General features: G+C 32.3%; 3 protein-coding genes across 4 annotated transcripts; 1 reads left to right on the forward strand and 2 right to left on the reverse strand.

Annotated features, from left to right (window-relative positions):
• LOC119670434 (hsp90 co-chaperone Cdc37-like) lies at window positions 1-1,706 on the forward strand. Its single transcript, XM_038080692.1, has 4 exons — window positions 1-285; window positions 342-545; window positions 618-1,277; window positions 1,407-1,706. Exons 1-4 carry the CDS (start codon window positions 253-255, stop codon window positions 1,683-1,685), a joined length of 1,176 nt encoding a protein of 391 aa, XP_037936620.1. The 5' UTR covers window positions 1-252; the 3' UTR covers window positions 1,686-1,706.
• Window positions 1,707-4,973: 3,267 nt separating this feature from the next.
• LOC119665774 (CLIP-associating protein) lies at window positions 4,974-15,931 on the reverse strand. 2 transcript variants are annotated; one of them, XM_038075088.1, is made up of 3 exons: window positions 15,777-15,931; window positions 15,415-15,607; window positions 4,974-10,256 (listed from the first exon to the last, which is right to left on the reverse strand). In XM_038075088.1, the coding sequence occupies exon 3, from the start codon at window positions 10,201-10,203 to the stop codon at window positions 5,803-5,805; it is 4,401 nt and encodes a 1,466-aa protein (XP_037931016.1). In that variant the 5' UTR covers window positions 10,204-10,256; window positions 15,415-15,607; window positions 15,777-15,931; the 3' UTR covers window positions 4,974-5,802. The 2 variants fall into 2 exon arrangements, with proteins under 2 accessions (XP_037931016.1, XP_037930972.1); XM_038075044.1 differs by having other exon boundaries at window positions 15,773-15,931.
• A 3,336-nt stretch (window positions 15,932-19,267) lies between these two features.
• Window positions 19,268-21,442, reverse strand: LOC119672175 (probable asparagine synthetase [glutamine-hydrolyzing]). Its single transcript, XM_038083169.1, has one exon. It carries the CDS (start codon window positions 21,096-21,098, stop codon window positions 19,425-19,427), a length of 1,674 nt encoding a protein of 557 aa, XP_037939097.1. The 5' UTR covers window positions 21,099-21,442; the 3' UTR covers window positions 19,268-19,424.
• Window positions 21,443-24,241: the final 2,799 nt, after the last annotated feature.

The raw sequence follows: 24,241 nt of genomic DNA on the forward strand, positions 1-24,241 counted from the left end.
TTGTAATTAATAATTAAAATGAAATTTGTTTTCTAAATGAATTAACACCAAAAATACAGTTTTGCGCCACCTGGGTTTCAAGTTCCTGTGCTTAATAGCTTCTAAATGCAACCCTGTGCAGTTTTTTGTTTTGACAATTGTGTGAGAAAATTCTAGCAATTTCAATAAAACTGCCGCATTGTGTAGCAAATATATTTTTTCGTATATTTTAAATTTTCAAATCCTTTGGTTTAAATAAACGTTATTCTAAAAATGGTGGACTACAGCAAGTGGAAAAATATTGAAGTAAATTATTAATAATATTTTACAATTTTGTAATATAAAATAAAATTTGTAAAAAGATTTCAGATGATGAAGACGACACTCATCCAAATATTGATACTCCCTCCCTGTTTCGCTGGCGGCATCAAGCACGTGTCGAACGTATGGCCGAAATGGAAACCGAAAAGGAAGAGCTGAAGAAGAAAAAACAGTCATACCAGGCACGCCTTATTGACGTCAAAGAACGTATCAAAAATAAAAAAGGTGATGAAGAAGAGTTAAAGGTTTGTTTATTTAATTATATAAACTATATAAAAATGTTATATAGAATTTGGTTTGGTTTTCTGTCCAAATAGAAACAATTGGAGAAAATCAAAATAGAGGGAAAAGAGCTCGACCGTCAAGAAGATGATTTTCATAAGAAAGAAAGGAAAACTCCTTGGAATGTTGATACTATAAGTAAGCCAGGTTTCGAAAAGACTGTTATTAATAAGAAAACACCAAGAAAAGCTGATGAGGAGCTTACCGAAGAACAGCGACAGGAACGCATGAGTAAATTCGTCAAGGAAAATGAAAAATTATGCAAACAGTATGGTATGTTGCGGAAGTACGATGACTCGAAACGGTTTCTGCAGGAACATACGAATTTAGTTTGTGATGAAACTGCTAATTATTTAGTTATATGGTCGATTAATTTAGAAATGGAAGAAAAGCATGAGTTGATGGCACATGTTGCGCATCAGTGTATTTGTATGCAGTATATATTGGAATTAGCTAAACAATTGGATGTGGATCCACGTGGCTGTGTAAGCTCATTCTTTTCAAAAATACAAAATTGTGTGCCGGAATATAAAATTCAATTTGAAAGCGAAATTGAAGGATTTAAGCAGCGTATAAAGAAACGAGCACAAGAGAAAATACAGGAAGCTATCGCCGAACAAGAAGAGGAAGACCGCCAAGCGCGTCTTGGACCAGGAGGTTTGGATCCAGCCGAAGTTTTTGAAGAACTACCAGATGTAAGTTTATATATTAATTACTAACTTAAGCACAGTTACATTATACAATTATTTTGTATATATAATTTGTGTGATGTTTGATCATATATTGTATTCAATAAATTAAGTAATTAAAATTTATTTTTTTAGGAATTAAAAGCTTGCTTTGAATCGCGTGACATTGAACTACTGCAAAAAACTATTACTACTTTGCCTGTGGAGGTAGCAAAATATCATATGAAACGTTGTGTTGATTCGGGCCTCTGGGTACCAAATGCAGATGATCCAGTTTTAGATGCAGATGAAAATAAAAAAACTAAAGAGGAAACAAAAGATAGTGAAGCCAGTACATCTACAACTGATGCTGCTAAAACAGATAAAAAAGAGGAACCTATTTACACTGGAGTTAGTACAGATGATGTGGATTGATAATGTAACAAAGAGAAATAATATATGGAAAGCACATAAAATATTAGCACTTTGGTAAAACCTGAAAAACATAGTTTAACATAAATTATTTAACCACCATTTGCGTGTAAATCCGACCTTATTCTAAATCCCTATTTCTATTTTGGAATTCTAAAAGAAACAGATTGTTACAAACATAAATTCATTAAAAAAACTCATATATATTATATTATTTAAAATTCAATTTAGTGTCTTCAAAAGTAACATATATAGATAATATTAAAATATCCTTAAAAGAATAAAATTGAAATTATGATAATTAATTCCGTGGATCTTAATTTAGTAAATTTTAGTCAGCAGAAATTTGAAGTACCTGTGAAGTACCTTAACTAATGGGTTCCCGTAAATAATTACTACGTTTATATTTTAATTGTGGCCGGATAAGCTGCCAAGCCAAAAATAACTGGTTAATAAGTACAGTAGTTATCTCTCAGTAGAACAAACCTTAGGTTGCGGGTAGGTTATCTCACGAGTCACAATCTGCACTAGATTAACCTATCTGAAGAGACAGAATGTCGCTTTCGCATGACATTTCATAAGATCTCTGTTCAGATATTTTGTGACCATGTGGCATTGACTATTAGGAAGAGAATACTATCCTTATTTTCATTTGAAATTATACTCACTTCACGCTACAAACTCAATGTTTTCTTACGGAATCTTAGCACTTACAGTCTTAAGTGTGCATTTACATTATATATTTGCTCTCAGAGTAACTGCAAACAAGAATTTAAGTGAATTATGCGAATAATCAGATGCCATTAAAGCAGTTGATAGAATAATGTGAGAATTTCTACAGTTATTCTGTTATAATACGAGTGAGCATGGAAGTGGGAGCAGCGGCGCTTGCATTTTTGCGTGAAGAGAGAAGAGGAAAAAAAAGCAACTCAACACTTCCTTTGCAAATGCCTATATAGAATCAGATAAAGGCAATCTGCTATGAAAGCCTACGAGTTACATAGCCTGACAGATAACACAAAAACAGATCTATCAAAAATAATATCCTTTATTGACTAAAGAAGATTGGTTTAGGGAGAATTGAATATGATACTTGTACTCTACTTGAATATAAAAGGAAGCTTTGTCGCTACTTAAACGAATCAGCATGTATTAAAAGTAATTCTCCACAGGATATGTGTACCCTTTATTTGTCCCGTCATCCCGTCAACATTATTTTTTGCAAAAAATATAAACCGTCATATTATTACTTTGACAGAATCATTTCAGAAACCGAATCAGTAACAGTTGATTAAGTAACTCGATTAAAGTACTATCTAAACTTTTTTAATTTTAGCCAACGATCTGGTAGTTTATATAGATTAGCACAGATCTACACAGTATATTGATGAATATTGATTCTTTAGTACCCTCTTTTAAGGTACTAAACCTCTGAGGAAGTCAAATAAACACCGAAACGTTGACGATATTTACTTAAACATTAACTAAATAAAATAAATTAAAAATAAAAAGCCGATTAAGAGTTTTATGTTTCGCTCAACTAAGCCTTTAACTACATAAATAATATAATATAAAAAGTCAATTCGAAACTCTTCTAATATTATCTTTTGAATATAGGCACAACGTGAAAGTAAGAATTGCATAAAATTGCCTTTATTGATTCACAAATTTGACCATATGGCTATCTGCATATGGATTGCTCTATAATCCATATAGCATAATCAATTCAAGTTTTCTACATAACGGGTCTCATAATGTTTCAACTACACAAAGACAGATTAATTAAACTAAATCATTTTAACTCATCGATCTTAATATACATACATATATTTGCCAGAGATTGAGTTTAACCTTCACTGCCTTACACACAAACATTTTGATCTAAAATATTTTAAAATAAAACTCACTGGGATATACGACAGGTTCGAGACATATTCCCGACTTGCACTGAAATCCGAAAATAATTATGTTATTATTTTATAGTTACGTTATCATAGGGGTCCACTTAGGGCTATATACCGCAATAGTTAGATTACTATAGTAATCTTAAACAGCTACTTAGACCTATTGTTATTGTAAAAGCGCATATTTAGCTGCTGCCCAAGGAATATCTCTTTGTGTGCCACACAGATGGGCATACCAATACCATCATGTTTAATAGAATCTGCACTCCAAAATGCATTCGTCGATCCCTTTTCTCATGTTATGTATATATCGACACCTATTGCAATGGAGTTGAATTCAGTGAGGTCAAATGTAAATGTAAGACCCACACATATGAAGTGTACTGTGCAGTGACCACGGTGGCACTGCAACAAAGTTTTCAATAAGCCTTCACCTAATTTTCAATAGGCGTCACAAATCGCCTCCATGTGCAGCAAGAGCTGTCCTAGCTCAATTAAGATGAAGTCATGTGCAAAATAGTTACTTGTCACGCATAAGACCGTCAATTGCAGTTCTACCCCCCTTATATCCCCCATCTCTCTCTTTTTCTCTCTCTTTTCCAATAGACACACAAACTTGAGTCCAATCGTTGTTTAGATCTGTTTCCTTAAAAGTTGATCTTGATTGATCAATTTCAACCCGTAGATGGGATTAATTCAGAAATTGTATTAAACTTCAATTAAATTCAACACATCCATCAATCTATTTTAAGTATCTCCTCTTTTTAATACTACGAATACCAATCCACATCCTAACCCATGTATTCATCTTTGGAATTTCTTTCATTTTATCTGCTTTAGGAATCCTTGCGGGATACGATAAGAACAATATTGGTGAAAATAGTTAAACAATACAAAACTTCGTTTCGATTAAAAAAACCTTTAGATTTTAATTAAATTATTAATATATGTTTTAATTAGTTATTCTCTATATCTAGCTTAAGAATGTATGTATATAATATATGTATACATATATATATATATATATAAATAACGATATATAACGTTATCAATTTTTATTTATACTAAATATTTTAGTTATAACATTGAAATAAGAGTTCTATTTTGTTTTTAGTTATGAGAATATTTTTTTTATTAGACATTTTTTAATAAATGTTTCTTTTAAAAAGACATTAAAGGAAATTTCAACGTTTAATTGTTAAATATTATAAATATTAATTTTATTATATTATTATATCTTTTGTTGAATGCATTAATTTTATTATTTACCTAAAAGTAAATTATTAAATTACAAAAATATAATTTTAAAATATAAATCAAAAATGATTCTAGAATAAAAAATAAAATCAGTAATCAGTAATCATTAATCATTAAATTTAAATACATAAATATGATATTATCTCGACTGTTTGCTTCATTGTTATTTTTATTGTTGCATAAAAATTAGTATTAAAAATTATTCATATTTCGACCTAAATGTACACATTGAACTTAACAAGAGCTTGTATAGTTTAAACACAAATTAATTATATATAAAAAAGTTAATTAAATTAAAAAACGACACACACTTTTAGAATATACAAAAATTGAATAATCAAAGTAAGAAAGAAACAATAAAGATAATATGAAAAAATATTAACACGAACAAAAATGAGCAAAGCTACAAAATATTTGATATTGAAAGCGACGTTGTGGATTCCATATGGAACGAGCATTTGGAGCAATGCGGAGGAATTGATTCTTTACAGCAGCTATAACACTAAATAATTCCTTAGGTATTATTTTAGATTCTGATTTTTTGTTGATTAATCAGCAGCAACAGCAGCAGCAGCATCAGCAGCAATGTACTGGGCGGGCGCTTCAAATATAATTAATTTATAACAATTAAATTAATAATAATTTGCTTAACTATATATAATATTTATATCAATAATCATAAGCAAATCGACTGATTCATTTATAATAAAAATGTTTTCATTCTTAGTGGAAAATCACGTAAAAACGCCACAACTCCTTCTTGCAACATATGCTTTTGTTTATATTAACTAAAATGTACTAAAAGCAGCTCGACGAGACTATCTATCATCCGTCCAGTGCCAGGCTATTAACTTTTTACTACCCTAAACGTTACGTTTACATTTTGTGTCGTACACATTTGTGGTTATGTCACGCTCAATGGAAATTGTCAGACATTACGCAGCATTTTAACGACGAAATCATGACGATGACGTTGATGAGTTTTTCGTTGAACTACCACCACCACTCGAGCCACGTTGCTTCTCAATGTACACATTTAGTAGGCGCACTTTGCTTGGATTCAACATTGTCAACTTGGGTTTGACTTTTTCTTCACCCATTACGTGATACAGCTTAACAATGCAGAATACGGCTGCTTTACGTATCATCGATTGCGAGTCATCAGTGAGTCGTGCCAAGTTAGGAAACACACTGTCCAGTTGCATTTCAGTCAGTTCACTGCCGTGGCGATCTGCTAATTCGGTTAATAATTTAACCGCACATAAATTCAATGGATACACGCTAGTTGCAATGACCGGATTTATGATATTGATGGTACCATCGAGTGGCAGTGCAGGCACCATACGCGGCATAATAACATCGATTTCCCTTTGTGTCTCCTTGCTAAAACCATAGCAATCGATTATTTTCAATAATATTAGTTCGAGGAAATTTCTCCAGTTGCTTTTCATCTTTTCATTGCGTATAATTTTGCCTATTACGTGCAGGCCTACTATAATCACATCGCTTGTATTCGCCTCCAGCATGCCGAGCAACATTTTCATGATGGCGCGGAAGTGTTTGTTGGGTAGTTCCGATGACCCGCTTTTTATGCAGATGCCCAGGTTATTTAGTGCTATTTGCACCTGATCTGTCGGCATGTCTGGTGTTAGCGTACACGCGAGTTTTATGATTTCTGTTTCGCGTAAACCATTTTCTAATATAATTTCACCATCTGCACCCACTTTGTACTCCATATTTGGTTTGGATGCGATTGGTGCACTTGTGACTGTATTCATGTGACTGTGTGATTTGTGATTTTGTTCGAGCAGATTTGCATCTAAGCGCATCGTAGTACTTTCGGGTGTATTTGACTCCGTTGTTGTAGCGGATTGTGTTTTGGAATTGGATGAGGCGTAAGAGTCCTGATGGTCGTTTATGTGGCCATTGTAGCCGTTGGCGTTGTTTGAGAGTGAATGATATTGGCGTGTTATTGACGATTCCGTAACTCCGATGAGTCCGAAACAATTACGAATTTCTTCCGAAGTTTTATGTATATTTTGATGCACATCGACTTCTGAATAAAGCTCATGATCGACTGAGGCTTGACGTGAGCGTGGACTAGTGTTGAACTGTGGTTGTAGTGACGAGAAAGGGCCGAGCGAGGGGCTCTGCAGCGGCTTAGGACTGGAGCTGGAGAGCGGCGAGGAAGAAGGCGAGTTTGTGCCCGATGTACTACTGCGACGCAGATGTGATTGTATGATACCCTTTGCCGAATCTTGATATCCTTTTGGCAAGCCAGAAAGTACTTTTGTCATCTGCGGCGTGTTACAATTGTACAATGCAACAAGACATAGACGTGCTTGTCCACGTAACTCAACGCTCTTCTGATCACCGGCCAACTGCACAATCTTCAGTACTGCTTTTTCGACTTGTGATGAACCATCTTCGGAGGGAAAATCAGTGTTTTTACAATAGGTAGTCGCCAGATTTGTTAAGAATTTTAAAATTGCAATTTTCGTTTTTGCACTCGGGGTCTGTGCTGCATCTGTTAGTATTCGAAATACATCTTTCATTTGTAAATCTGTCGGAAAACTTTCGTGTACCAATTGTAAAGTTTTCCAAATTTTACCGTTCATAGAATTTAGTAAATCAGTGCCCAGCTTATTAAATAGTCGTGTCAATAATATAAACAACCAATCGTGTAAGTCATCAGCATTAGTCAATAATAACTCGTTAACTACATCTAGGAACAATGAATACACCTTTGTATGTGTGTCCATGAACATCTTTCGAAACATATCAAGTATATTTTGCAATTGTTGTGACGTTAATTCTTTTCCATCGGATAAATATTGCTGTAAGCTCGTCAAACCATCTCTACGATCGGACCAATGCTGCGAAGCACAGTACTGAATGATTGTGTTTATATCTTCATAGGGCGCACGAGGACAACTCCAGTCAAGCCGATTGCGCGAACCCGATAGTGAGTAATTTGAGTTGTTGCCACGCGTGAATGAAGAATCGAATGAACGTTCTGAGCAAACAGACGACGCTTCCGAATCGTCAGATTCATCGCGTGACAACAACCTACGTCCCACTCGTCCACTTGCAGAGAAACCACGACTATAGTCCCCATAGTCTCTATCCGTACCATCTGGCGACAGTGCATCAGCTAAAGCATTCTCAGCTTCGCGACTCTGTTGTAACATACGCGCAGCTGCTAACGGGCGCGAGGAATTGATACGATCCGGTGTACGACGAGACGTACCGGTACTGTACATACTACGCTTCATATTTACGCGCGTAGGGCTCGTTTCTCTAGAATTAGCTAAGGAGCGTGGTATACCAGACGCTTTCTTTGGGATTGTTCCAGTAATAGGACGATAGTAGTTATGATGCTCGCGTAGTTTCGAACTAGGTGAAGTTGAACGTGAACCTGGTTGTGACTGTGAAACACCTGCACGTCCACGTGTACGCGGGGGTACTTCAGGTTTCTGTTGTTGTAAGGGCATATTTGCTGAATTACTCGTCGCCATTAGCTTAGGTCTGGGTAAAGATCCAGTGACGGTGCTGTTCGTAGGTACATTATTCGCTTTTTTTCTTGCAAATAGCGCATACTGTGCACGTGCCTTGGCACGCTGTGCTGCTGCCGCATCTACTGCAGACACACTACGCATGCCAGCAGCTGGTTTTTGTATTGATCCTGGTGAACGCTGTATGCGTGTTGTAGCAGTTGTTGATCGCCTGTCATCAGGAAGTGAGCTGCAATCACGTTCTCTCTCAAGTGCACGCTGTGAAGCTATATCTAATGTGCCGTAAATTTGATCTGCTAAATCTGGAAAGTGTCGTTTAAATACCCAGTACGCGCGACGAGAATGCCTTCTGGCATCATTATCTGCATCCGAAATGCACTTCTTTAATGTATCCCGCAGAACTGTAGCATAGCGTTCCATTGACTTGGTTTGCCATTCCTCAAACAGCAAGCACATTATCTCACATAATGCCGCACGTATATCTTTCGATTTAGAAGTTTGTAATGTATCTGTAAGGATTTTAATTAATTTTGGCGCATGTGTATATTTGATTATGTATTTTAGTGCAATAGTCGCCGAGGAGGCCATCACCTTAGCAGAGTTTTGTATTAAATTAATTAATTGATCTAATATATATGCGCTAAATACATCCAGTTTATTGCGGAGTGTCTTCGACAAGTAGGCAATGGTGATGCAGGTCTCACGTATTACTTGGGAGCGCAATTCTTCTTTGAGAATGTCTAGGAATGATAAAGAAAGTTCTTTTAATTGAACACTAAACTGCGGTTGGCTGTGTATATTTAACATTAAAAGCGAGCGAATTTTCTTTAACGAATCCACACGTTTTTCCCAATCATAATTTTTATCACTTATAATCACAAGTATATTTTTGTAGACATCATCCATATCCTTTGGATGAAATATCGTTAACTGTGGCACAAGTTCAAATGTTGCTTCAAAAATTTCAATCGTTACTGCACCAGCATCACCCGTTGCAGGCGCTTCAGCAAGGTTTACTTTACTTCTCATTGCTGATGACAAGTTACGCTTCACTATTCTTGTAGGACGTTCCCTCACACTGATATTATCACCTTCATCATGCCCATTATTTGAATTTTGTGAATTAAGACTGGCTGATTTTAACAAAAGCCCTTCACCTTTTACTTGATCAAATTTTTGCTCTAATATAGCTAATTTTGAAGCAGGCACATCTTCCATTTTTCTTAAATCAGGTCTCAAACGCTCACCAACATGTTTATAAATTTCCACTAACGTTTGTATGGCAGCGTCACGTACTGTTAGTGACGGATCACCCAGTAGACCACAGATCGGTTGTATATATGTTCTTACGCCTAATTGTGAGGTGCCATATTCATTCAATGTATTCACTATTGTTTGTAAAAATTCTTCTCGTACTTTTGAATTTTTGTGCTTAAAACAAACTGTGGCCAATTTATCGATGGTGTTCTGAGGTGTTAACACTTTGTGTTCCATCATATTTTGTAATAGTAATTGCGCCTTCTCCCGTACTGTATCTTTGTTATCGCCTAACCTATCAATAACATGTGGCAGCACTGTAGCTGTATATGCATTAAAATCTGGTCCAAGACGCTTTATCAACTCTGAAAATGCCTCCAGTGATTTTTGCGCTATTTTGAAATGGCTGCCGGTTAACCATGGCATTAAACCATCAACTAGTAAACCCATATCCATGCATATTATAGAATTTGTCTCGTCACTGAGGAATGTCACCAAATCTTCTGCAAGAAATGCTTTTACGCGCATATCCGCTTTCGGCATCATTTGGATGAAACCATCCAAGTCGGTTGGCTTACGATACGCCATCTTTTTTAATTGATTCGTGAATTTGCCTTCGGATTATTCGATTTTGTGTTTCACTGAAAAAGAAAGAAAGATAACTATATTAAAATAGGTTTATTTTCAAATGATCAAATATAAGAAATAAATTAAAGACCACTGATAATGGGTATTTGGCAATACCCGAAACAGCTGTATGGTCAGCCAAAAATTCAATCATTTAAAATAATAAAAAAAATAAAATAATAATAAAAATAATGTTGTTGTTGTGATTTACTACTGTTCGAAATACCTCTCTATTTAAAACAATAGTTTATATCTATAATTTATTTCCTTTCGTTCAAATTGACGTTGAAAGTCAAATCAATATAAAAAGGGTTCAGTAAATTCTTTTATTTAGTCAAGATGACTAAATAAGTCGGGAGGACTAAATAAGTCGGGAGTCCTTAGTGGGAGTAGTCGGAAGGACTACTTTTGCCTTTGGAGAGAAGTGCTGTTATTATCGATAGCAATATATGTCCTGTACTGTATCAACTGGTCTATCAATGCATTATTCGCTAAAAATTCAGTAAAATTATCTTAGCTTTAAAACTAAAGTTATATGTACCTGTGGACTTTAAGTTCTCAAAATGTTTTGATCTCAGATATATACAAACAATGAAAGAGCAAAACTTAATTTCGATATGTGATGTAAAGAGCATATAATATATGGTCTCCGATGGCCTTCTTTCAAAATGCTCTCAACATTATAAAAATTCTAAGAGACATATACAATGAAAAATATCTTAAGCAGATACCGAAGGGACTAGCAATTTAGTCCGATTAAAGGATAAATTTCTTTAAAGGAATATACTTCATATAGGTATTCTGGACTGTCAATAATGCATGTTTAAGGGAGATGTGCGTTTATGAGTGTTACAAGCTTTAACTATAATCGAAATAAAAACATTGTTTTATATTTATGAACAAAGGAATTAAATATATGAATTTACAGAATAATCAAATACTTGTAAGTATTATTTTTAATTTTAATGACTATTATTGGTTGTGAGACAGAGAAGATATTGAGAAGGTCTGATAATTTATATTATATTTATATATGTATTATATATTAGTTATATTATATTTCAATCTCATAATGCTTTTTAATTAACCAATTAAAATTAATATATATGTTTATAATAATTGTATGTTAAGAGTGTATTAGTTAAGAAATGCACCAAAATTATATTCATAGAAATTTCAGAAAATAGAAGACAAAATACCATAAACAGTTCTGAGGTGTGGCCACTAGACAAAATTTCTTGCTCCCACTTTGGATAAATTTAAAATAATAAAATTTTGATTTTAATTATGTATAAATTAAAAAATCAAATTTTGGATATAAAAAGCAATGCATTGAAGCACAACGCTTTCGGTTAAGGCATAAATGAGTGCATCAAATGTATGGACACAGATATATTTCCACAAAATAAATCTTTTCTTTTCAGAATTGCGAGATTTACTACATTTTTTTTATATTTACGATATTAAAATTATCATTTTTGCTAAAGTAAACAATATTTAAAAATATTATAGATAAAAAATAATCATCTAATATATAACTAAAGATTAGATAAAGTAATAAAATTAATTTTTAATATTATATTCAGATCTAATAAAATGTACAGCATATAACAGAACATAATTGGGAAATAAGTTTAAAGTTAAAACGGTCCTATATGCCAACAGCATCGGGAGTGTTGTAACTAGATAAATAAAAACTATGTTCTAGACAGCTTTTCTCTAATATGGTTGATCGTCCTAAAAAAGCAGGAAAGGATTTATATGCCATCAGAAACTATTAATTACTTTATATAAAATATAGAGATTTTATAGAATATTGGCATTTATGAATTATAAGAGTATTTATGTTAGATAAACTTAGGGCATTATTCGATGTCGTGCAATACTGTTTTCTTTTACTTTTATTTTTTAAACAATAAAAAATTTATACAAACATTTCTTCTTGAAATTTTCGGTAAATTTATCTTATATTATGTTTTCATTTTTATTTTACTGGTACTGGTAGCTGCCACTTTAACTCATGCTTATTTTGATGTATATATTTAAGCTAAATTGAGCACTGACTGCTTGCGTGATTGATGTGAAAAAATTCATTTCTTAATTAATATGAATTCAATAAAGTTGAGTAACTTAGAACTTACAGGACTCAAAGAACTTTCTTGATTGAGTTTACAAAATTTACATTCATGTTTCAGCAAAAGTTGATAACTATCTGGACATGTTACTCCTAATGTATAGTCCTCAAGTATAGCTCACAATCACCTTCAGGGCTTCAAAGTTCACAAAGCAGTAAAATGATAAGAATAAGAATAGTAACGTTCTCAGTTTATTGAAGTTCAATATCCTTTTTTTCTGACTATATTAATTGACTATATTTTGTACCTTTTGTTATTTTAAAGGTAATTGTCATATGAGGTCAAAATAAGTTTCTTTTTTAATTTTTGTTTAATTGTTGAGTAGTCAATCTATGGAGAGAAAAATATTTTATTAATCAATTCCAATTAATATTGAATGTATTTTAATTGACACTTATTGATTTTATATATTCTCGCATTAACATGCACTTTGAAGCAATCGAGATCGAATATCAATTAGCTCCTCATTCGTAAAAACCGATCTGTAGTAATAATGCTATATGTATCAATAATATTAATATATTGAAATATATTATGATTCCTCAATTGAGCAGGATAGTTTTCCTGAACATTAAAAAAGTCGATCGTTCATTCTGGTAGATATGAGGTGGCATTATTGAGAATTTGCATCTCGTGTGCCTAAAGTGTTTCTCCACGTATATTTCGACATCACTGGATTTCAGGTCTATTGCATGGATGTCAATATATCCAAATTATATAAAGAAAGAGATCCATGTATGCATCATGAGGTAGGAGCTACATAAACATAATGACATTGGAGGTAACATTTGTGGATGACTACCATAAGATTATTGCTTAGACAGCATTGGTTATGGCTTTATTTTACAAAAAGACTTAGATTCCGCAAAAATATGTCAATTTGATTAACCCATCATTTCCTACCGTAATTTTATCGTAATATATAATGACTCAAATCGATCTTTGGACTCACCACATTGAAGTGACTAGGTTTCTCTGTCTTGATCTAAGTGGACTTCAATTTAAATCTTATCTATCTCTAATACATTCCCTACCCATTACCGCTAAACAATCCTCTTGTGTCTTACTTTACCTTCACGTATATAAACTCATTTCTTATCCGAAATCAATCCCCTCTGGTTAACTTCAATTTAAGTCCTACTTATCTGTAATACATTCCCTACCCTTTATCTCTAAACAATCCACTTGTCTCTCACTTTACCATCACCTATTCACATTATAAACTCATTTCTTATCCCTAATCAATCCCTTAGTATCCCACTTAACCATCACCTATTCACATCATATATACATTTGTAATTCTTTTGTTGTTGTTGTTGTTGTAACCCGCCGGGACCTGCTTGTGTAATCCCTTTGGGGGTGGTCGAACTGCACTTGGTTGTCTTTGACGAGTGGCTCCGAGACGTAGACCCGGCCGTTCTTGGAACCTTGTAATTCTTTTCATATTATTTGCTTTCTAGATCACTGTGGACTACAACTACAACAAATATATGATTTTTTTTTTTTGTTTTGCACAGTACGACACAAAATTTCTAATTAAATATATGCAATGATGTTCATTATAAAAATTATTTTAAAATTAATTTTAAGAAATATTCAATTTAATTTTATTATTATAGATATATAATTTGTATATAAGTGCTAATAAATATTTTATTGGTAAATACTATTGATTATTTGTTAATTTTTAAAACGCTGTTAGACTTTCATATGACTGGGTCAGTGGATCAAATCAAACAATTATGGTTTGTTGTGTTGTCGTTTGATTTGCAAGAAATTTCTTTTTCTCTCTTACAGGTGGAGTGGGTCAGATATTCTTTATGACAAATCGATCCAAAAGAAGGTATCTCTTAAAGACAAAATACAAAAAAAAAAAAGAAACAGCAAAAGGTGTTTGTAACACGTTTGAACCAATTATGGAACGACAGACAAGCATGCATGCAGGCATGCCGTTTACTTTTATGTTAATAAAGCAATAAATTCCAACTCCTCACACTTTCCACACCTCGCCAAACATCAGCGAATTTCTAGGGCAACAGGAAAGCGACTTGATGCAGGACAGCAAAGGTGGCGCACAGTACTTTTTCTGTAACGTCGCTCTCTTTGGTAGTGGCAAAGATAACGTTCGCTGCTAGCTACTTCACAGTGGCGGGTGGTTAAGCTTACTTGGTAATGTGAATACGTGGAGGCGAGGGTAGTTATGTGAGTGAATCATCTTTGTACAGAATAGCATAACATGTTTTCACTTTTTTTTTTTTATTTGATTTATTTTTTATTCGCTGATTTGTATTCTACATACAGAAACGTTTAATTCTTGTTTGTTTTTGTTTTTGTCTTTGTTTTTGTTGTCGATTATAGATTATTGCTTATGTTTTTTTAATTTATTTATTGTTTGCCAAACGTTTATGGAAATTATATGGCCAAACTCGAATCCGATATGAATGAACGTCACAAAGCAGACATGGAATAGCAATGATACGAAGAAAAACAGCTACAATAACAACAGCAAACAATTACCGACTGAGCCACAACAACAACCGTAACAACAACAACAACAATAATAAGAACAAAGTAAATAATACGATAACAACAACAACAGTGCATACGCAATTTTCTATTTATAAGCATCGTTGACTTGGTTGGAGTCTTTAAAGTAATTTTCGCATAAAGATGTCGATAAAAGCTGATGACGATGACGATGACAACGACTACGACGACTATAACGACTACAACGAACTGCGACAACGACAACGACATCGACAACGTCCACAACTGTTAGCTAAATAGCGGACGTTTATTGAAAGCTGTGAAACTCACTAAATAAATGATTAAATGAATAACAATTTGTCACATTAGAAAGTATGGCTAGGAACATACATGTTAGAGGTTAATGATGTGTACACAGAAACACAGAAATCAGAAATCGGCGGAAATATCAACAACAAAAGAATTTACACACAAAACATTTGTGACAATAATTTCATTTCTTTTCTATTAGACATTTATTATTATTATTAATAATTTTATTTAAGCTCACCAATTTATTTTTTTATACGGAAACGAAGGCAGCGAACAGAGCAGTTGGCTGCTACGTTAGTGCTTTGTAGCTTTTGGGTTGGGCAGCGGCAACAAACTGCGGCGGCGATGTTAGCTGCTGCGTTGCCTCTTTGCCAGCGAAAAAAAATTGATTTTCCAGCGGCACTGTTTGGGGCGCGTTTATGTTTGGTGTCCTGCAAGAATATTTGCAATCATAATTGATTTCTTTGCTCTTTAATCTGCATATCACATTAATATTTATTTTTATATCGCGTCATTTGTGGAAAATTCTATATTTATTTATTAATTTTTTCTAAAAAATTTTATGCGAAACGACCGCTGATTGTTTCTCTACTCACTCACAAAATTCCAATGTCTTCTTTGGCCTTTCGGTCCAACTGCTTTTGCCTCTTTTCTTCTCACTGCTTTATTCACTTTATTTGCTTGCTGATATTTTTCCGTCACTTTTTTGGCTTATGCTGCGGCAGCTTTTTATTTTCAACTCAATTTGATTTAATATCTTATTTATATAACATTAGCACTGCATTTAATTTACAAAAGATTGATTACTATTCATATTTTACTTAAATCTTTTTTATATCTTTTCAACATCTTTTATTATTTAATTATCAATTTATTTCTCGAAAAACTTGACACAGCTCCGCAACCGCAGTGAAAAATTCTTGTATTTTTTTTAAATTATGTCATTTCTTGGTAATGCAAAAAAGATAACAAAGCAAATGCGAAAAATATAAATTTCAAATATAGATGGCGCAATAAGAATTTTATTAGGTGAAAAACTATACTAAACGTGAGGCTTTCAAGAATTTAATATAAATTTATAAATGTATTTCACATTTATATAGAATATATTTAATACACAGAATATAAATATTTTAATATAAATATTCAAAAATATATTTATAAAATTTTTAATTTATTGTTTTAAATGTTTTATATACAATTCTTAAAATTTTTTATATTTAAAGCCAAATAACATGTTTCCACTGCAACTAAAGCTACTTCAGTTAATGAAATTAAGATTTGGTCGTTTTCATTGGCATAAACTGATTTATGCATGTTAAATAACTTGTTCGTTTACATTTTACAAATAAAATATATAGCAAATATTTGAAATTTTAATAATTTCCTTTGTGGGGAATTTGTTTTTAAGGGTTGCATTTGACATTTTTCGCCTTAAATAAGTTGATTTATTGTTTATAAACTCATATATATGAAAACACTTTGTAAGTAAAATCATTAGCGGCATTAATAAGCAAAACTGCTCAAATGAGACAAGTGGAAACATATATAAAAGAAATTTATTCTAATTTAAAATTATAATTAAACTTGTTAACAAATAAGTTATTTTAAAAACTGTAAATATATTTTAATTATATTAAATCTAAACTCAATTATAAAAATTTGTTATATTTAAAGCCCAAAAATTGTTGTATAAATTAATTTATAAATTAATATATAATATAACTTAAATTATACCAATTAAACTAAGTAGGAAACATATTATTTTATAAATTAGAAACAATTTTTTTGTATATATTTTTATACGATTTAATTAGTTAATATTAAATAATATTAAACGTTTTAATTTAGTTTGAAAAGTATATCATTATTATTTTTTATTTTATGATGACCGATACAACAACAAATTAAATATATAAGACAATAATATAATTTTATAATACCATAACAATTAAATGACATATATATACAGAAGTTATACTTTCATTCTACATATATATTATACTAAAGTCGAAAATATTCATTATAAAAATAATTAATTTTTACAATAATTTTTGGTTTTAAATATTTATATTATATTAAATATATAATATAATTTATAAAATTATAAATCTGAAAATTATTACATAAATACAATAATTTATTTTATTCTATAAAAATTGTATTATTTTTATATTATTATGTAACACATCACTCAATAAGTCGTGTGATTGACACACAGATGGCGCTGCTATTTTCAAATCCATATGACGTTTATGAAGTACCAAAATTCAAAATACCAAAAGTGACAGCCATTTATGTAAAACTACTCTTATTTTCAAAACAATGGATTCAAAACAATTTCGTGTGTTAATTTATCATTGGTTCTTGATCAAAAAAGTACTGTAAAGGCTCAGTAATGGCTTCAAACGTGTTATCCGGACTCTGCTCCATCAAAAAGAACCATTTGTTATTGGTTTAATGGTCGTACAGACACCGATGATTGTGAACGTTCTGGTCGTCCAATTGAAGTGGTTACTCCAGAAAACATTAAAAAAGTCCGGAAATTGCTTATATCTGATCGTAAATTGAAATTGGATGAGATAGCTGAGACCGTAAAGATATCAAAAGGCTGTGTGTTTACAATTATGCATGAACATTTGACCATGAGAAAGCTCTTTTCAAAGTGGGCGTCGCGTTTACTCATAGTCGATCAAAAACAATAACTTGTTGATGATTCAAAGCAGTGTTTGGTCATGTTCACACGTATTAAATCATAATCATATATTATTTGCGTCGATATGTGACAATGGAGAAAACATGGATCTTTCACTTCACCCCGTAGTCAAAACGATCATCATCTGAAAGGACTGCAGCCGGTAAACCACGTTCGAAACGTCCAAAGGCACAACAGTCAGCTGGGAAGGTTGTGGCTTCAGTATTTTGGGATGCACATGGTATAATCTTCATTGACTAACTCGAAAAGGAAAAAATCATCAATAGTAACTACTACACGGCATTACTGGATCGCATATGACGAATAAAAAAATTTTGTTTCACCAAGACAATGCACCATGTCACATGTCAATAAAAACGATGGAAAAATTGCATGAATTAGACTTCGAATTGCTTCCTCATCAAGCGTATAGTTCAGATCTGACCCCCAGCGACTACTGGCTATTCGGTGAGCTCAAAAAATGCTAATGAGATTACTATTGAGATTTTATCTTAGAAGAACGCATATATCTTGCTTACAAATTACAAATTCTTCATTCCTGACTGATTTTCCATAACAACTATTAGTACTTTTTTCGTAAAAGGCCTTTGTAATTTTAATTTCTTTTTACTAAAATAATCTTAGATCGATATCAGTTCCCAAACTGAGTTGTTTTCCTCCAAATTATTACAATTATATTTAAGTGAAACCCCGTAGTTGCTTCTTATTTCTTGTTATCAAAATTAGCTTAAGTCGATATCAATTTTCATTATTTGAGGGAATTTTGCTAGAAGATCGACCTTTCGGCGGACAGGACATTAAACAGATTGTTCAGTAAGATTAATCACATTTATATAGGTATAGGGGTTTACGAAACCGCAATAGGAAAGATATCTGGTTAATTTTTTTAAATTTAGAGTACTTTTGTTGTAATAGCCTTATCCGGTCTACTTTACGCAACCGGTGTTATTGTTTAAACATGAAAAATACAATATTATTTTTTTCATTTATAATTTTTATTATAAAAAAGTTTTATATTTTTTAAAAACAGATTTTCAACATTTAACGGCTTCCAGAAAACAAATACAATTTTTAGCTTAATTGTCAATTATTATTCTTAAGAAAATTTTGCTACAGTAATATTTGCACAGTAATTCTTTTGATTCATGAGTTTATATACAATAAAATAAATTTATATTTATATTTCCATTAATTTTTTTTACTAGTAAATTTATTTTACAATAATTTATTTAGCAACATAAGCAGATTTGCGAGTGATTCTTTTAAATAAAGTCAGCAAAATGATTTTCAATTCTAAAGAAATAAGACACATAATATATTTAAAAAAAATTCATTCAAATTCGAATACAATGTAAAAAAATGCTATTTTATAAAATAATAAATTCAATTTAATTTAATAAAATGCTCAACATTTCAAATAAAAAATTAATTTAATAATTAATTAACATAAACTGACCAAGGTAGCCGCTCTTGGTCGAAAATTTTCTAGCTTATCAGTAGGCTTCAGTCTTATTGAAAAAATTGCATAGCAATTACTGATGCACTTGATGTGCTGACTGTGCACGACCTGATGGGTCTTCAGGACAACCCCAGTCGAGACGTGGCAACCAACGTTTGACGGTATCTGCAGCTGCTTGACCGGGGAACATTTCCTCAAAAACGCTGCGATAATAGAAAGCTTCTTTCGTCGTTGGTGTGTTAATAGGGAAACGTGTAGCAGCTGTACTAAATTCAACATCACTTACATGACTCGTAGCCGTTTTTCGTATGGTATCAATCCAGTCATAACCAACGCCATCAGAAAACTGCTCCTTCTGTCGCCAAAGCACAGCATCGGGTAAAAAGTCTTTTGCAAATGCTGCTCGTAGTATATGCTTCTCAATACGATATTTTTGTGTACCACCTAAACAGTTTAGTGAACCTGGTATTTTATCTTCCGGTCGTATTGACATCACATAGTTAACAAAAGCGGTATCCAGGAATGGTACACGCAATTCAACACCCTTCGCCATAGCCACTTTATTTGCACGTAAACAGTCTGACAAGTTCAGTTGTTGCACACGTGACACCAGTTCCTTATGGAACTCAACATAGTTTGGTGATTTGAAGAAATACAAATAACCACCGAAAATTTCATCTGCACCCTCACCAGACAATATCATTTTGATGCCAGTACTTTTTATATACCTAGTCAATAACAACATGGGTATACTGCAACGCACTGTCGTAACATCATATGTTTCAAGGTGGTATATGATATCACGTATGCCATCCAAAGCATCTGCTATTTCAAAAATAATTTCAGTATGGTCACTACCAATGTAATCTGCTACCAATTTTGCTGCTTGGAAATCGGGTGCATTACGTAAACCCACTGAAAAGGTTTTCAATTTAAATGTTGGATCACGTTCACGTCGTAATTTTGTGGCTATCGAAGCTATCAAACTAGAGTCTACACCGCCTGAGAGTAGTGCACCAAATGACACATCACAATGTAAATGCGTACGCACAGCTGATTCAAGTCTGGCACGTAAAATGGAGAGATCAGCTTCAATGTTGGGTATTTCAGTTACCCAACGTTCATGAAAAAATTTCTTACGTTCTAAATTGCCAGGTTGTCCATAACGATATTCGCCAGGAGGAAACGATTCCAATTTGGTGCAAAATTCAACAATACACTTCATTTCAGAAGATACCCAAATATTACCACTGGCATCCTCACCGATATACATGGGTATAATACCAAATGGATCACGTGCAATGAGCACATTTTTCGTGTGCTTATCATAGAGCACAAATGCAAACATACCGGTTATGTACTCAAATAGATTGACACCATATTCTTCATAGAGTTCAATGATGACGTTGCAATCACTTTTTGGCTTGTAGTGTCCACGTTTCTTTGCTATCTCTGCGGACTGCTCTAAATAATTGTAGATTTCGCCGTTGGCCACAAGCAAAATGTTACCATCTTCAGATAATAAAGGTTGATGTCCAGTCTGAACACCAACAATTGCCAAACGTTCGTGTAGCAATGCTACGCCATCGTCCTGCACCAACTTAACACCTGTGTAGTCAGGACCACGATGTCGTTGCTTGCCACTTTGACGATATGCAATTTCTCTTAAACTGTGCAGTCTGCCGTGGTACATTTTCGGTTCGATAGGTTGACCGTCTTTAGAAATTATAGCAAATATACCGCACATTTTATTTATTTATCTTTTTTTTTAAAATTCACAAATTTATTTCTGCTTAATATTTCACTTTATTTTGTTTTTGCTGGCGCTACACAAATCAATTCGCCTTCACCTTCAACGTTCGATAATTGCAAGTTTAATGACAACTAAGCGGTTGTGCACGGGAACGCCGCCTTTTAAATACAGCGGCCAGCAACGCCAGACCGTCTACTCTCTACTCTCGCGCTCTTGCATAGTCTGTGTCTCTTATAGCGAAATGCATGCTGTCTTCATTGATGATTTCTGCTTATACTAGATTGCGTCATACAATTTTTCTTTGATTTTGTTTTTATTCCATATTTTGCCGGAATTTTCTCATTTTATCACAAACCAACGCTGCCAAACTAACATAGTTGTTGGTAAACTATGCGTGTTTGTGTGTGCGTTGCTTTGTTTATTTTTATGTCTGTAAATATAAAACAAATATGCCAATTAGAAAATATGCTAGCCATTAGTATGGCACGTGTAATATTAATTGTTGTTGTCATTTTATTGCATGCCTATTAAATTGTGCCTTAATTGTTGTTGTTAATTTTTATTGTTGCTAATTACAAATATGTATATGCATAAGCTTTACAAACTAAATTATTCTCAGCTTTGTTATTGTTTTACTTCTATATTTAATATTGGTTTTACTTATTTATTATTTATTTTATGCTTTGCTATATTTTTTTCTGTTTGTTGTTTTTTACTCTCACCGCTCTCGCACATGGCTTTAGGAAATAAAAAAGAATTTATTAAACAAAACTTGTTTGCAAAACCTTTTGTCTTATCAGTCAAGGTAGCGGTGGGCGTATGTGTGTATTTTTGTATGTGTATGTGTGTTAGTGTGCTCTACTTAGCAGCAAGCAACAGTGAAATTTTGCTTCACGTTGTTAACTTACAACGTGAACATGTTTTTCATTGTGCCCTAAATATTCTTTTAATGTGAATAAGTTTTTTTTTTTTGATTAAAAATAATTTTTTATTTATTTATAAATCATCTTATCAGTTATAGTGCATTAACATTTCACACATTAAATGTAAATGGGATTTTTTTAAAGACAAAATAAAAGCACATAAAGATATTTATTTTATATGTAAAGTTTTTTGGTTTAAATTTAAATTACTAAATTTATATGTAGTTGTGCGTGTATATATTTAAATATTTATATACAATTTTATTCTTAGTTTTGTTAAATTATTTTGTGGTTAATTTATAAGTTGACTGCTTTACGATTGAATATAAAATAAATAAAATAATGACTGCTTACAATCAAGTGGAAAATTTTAAAGTAGACGCCATAGTTGCATTTCACTCATACACAAGCGACCAACGTATTAAGTTGCGATGCTATGAAGTTCATTCCTTACGCCTTAAAGCACAAGTGATCATACTCCTGGAGTTGCGACAATAAGCATTTAAATGTGTAGTTATTTTCACCGCACTTTATTTTTCACTCTCACCGTAACAAAGTGTTCCTTAATCGGTAATCAATCATTTAAAGTTCATACCAAAGAATATCTTTCTTTCTTTCTTCTTTGATTCATATTTTGAAAAGGCTAAGCAACAACTTCTCGACTGTTCTCAAGAGAATTCCACGCACACAACATAGGAACAGTTGTTGCTGTTAGACTAAAAGGCAATTATGTTCTCAATGCAAAACACTCCCGTAGGGCACAAGCCTTTTAAGGGCAGCAATGTTTTTGAAGTTGCGCTTTTTTAGAATTTATTTGCAATAAAAATTTTGTTGGAAATAGAAAAAGGTTATAATTATAAGTTTGTGTTAGTTGATTTTTTTTTGTAAAATAGATCACAAGTTTGTTTAGTTGCTCAAGGGTACCAAATTTACGGGTACTAAATTTACGAGTACTTAAATTCTTAGTACGGCCCTGTATTAGAACTGTTAAACATTTTAGTGCTTCCGTATTCTTTTCATTTATAATGTTATCAATTATCTGTAATTAAATCAAAAATAATTTTTAATGAATTACTCAATAAATTCATTAAACACTTAACTGTGTGGAAACAATCTTATCAAGAAATCAGACACTTAAATTTTTAAAGCCCTATAACTGCCAACAAAAACAAAAACAAAACTGATATCAAATTTTTATTTCTAAAATGCGGTTTAACTGATTTATTAGATGTCTGCTTATTTATGAATAAAAATTTTTTTTAATCATAGAAACTCAAAAATTTTAATATTTTTAGATATCGTTGCTTATACTGAAAAAAAAAAATATAAAAGTAATTTCAGGAGAAACCGAATAAAAGTGACTAAAGTTTTTTGTCACTTATGTTCAGTAGCTTTAAAATTAGCCCAAAAATCGGATAATAGGGTATCGGTAGATACCCTAAAAAAGATAATAGGTATGAAATATTGATTTTATTTTATTAGCGAAAGTTTGGAGAAACAAGAGCGGTATTAAGAACCCCTTTCCATGTAAAATTAGTAATAAATAATTTTTATTTAATTAAGACTTACTATTAGTACTTTAAATATAAAAAATTGTATTTGTTTAAATTATTTATAAAATATTTACAATTAATTTTAAAAAACCAGCGGGCTTTAAGTCCTTATCACATAAAAAATTTGGTATAGGACCATTTTAATTTGAAAGCTAATTCCAAATATCCCATAGGCCCATATATTCCAAACAAATAATTATTTTTATTTTAATATCTTATTATTAGGGGAACTGATAATATATGCGTCCCAGTGGCGGAGCTAGACCAACTCTGCACGTCGGCGACATCAGAATTGCGAGGCCCCCTTTATAACCCAGTTGTAAAAGTAAATAAGTTACATTCACTAATACGATAAAGCATGATTAAAAGTTTTATTGCTAATCAATTTAAAATAAATACAAATTAAAATAAATGAATTTTCCTACTTTTAGTATCACCCTATTTTTTTTTTTAAATTATATCATAATGAAGATAGTCTCTCTTAGACCATCATACTTTTCTAGTACGTCTTAAACAATTTTAACTTTGCTTCTTTCTTTTCGTCGAAGCTATACTGACTGGAACTGTGAACATGAATCTGATTACTATATAAACATTAGGGAATACTTCGAATATAGTTAATGCCATTATCAAACCAAATTACTCAAAATATTTATTAAGT

The sequence above is a fragment of the Teleopsis dalmanni genome, chromosome 1 (genome assembly GCF_002237135.1).
Source record: "Teleopsis dalmanni isolate 2A chromosome 1, ASM223713v2, whole genome shotgun sequence".
In the NCBI taxonomy this organism is placed as follows: domain Eukaryota; kingdom Metazoa; phylum Arthropoda; class Insecta; order Diptera; family Diopsidae; genus Teleopsis; species Teleopsis dalmanni.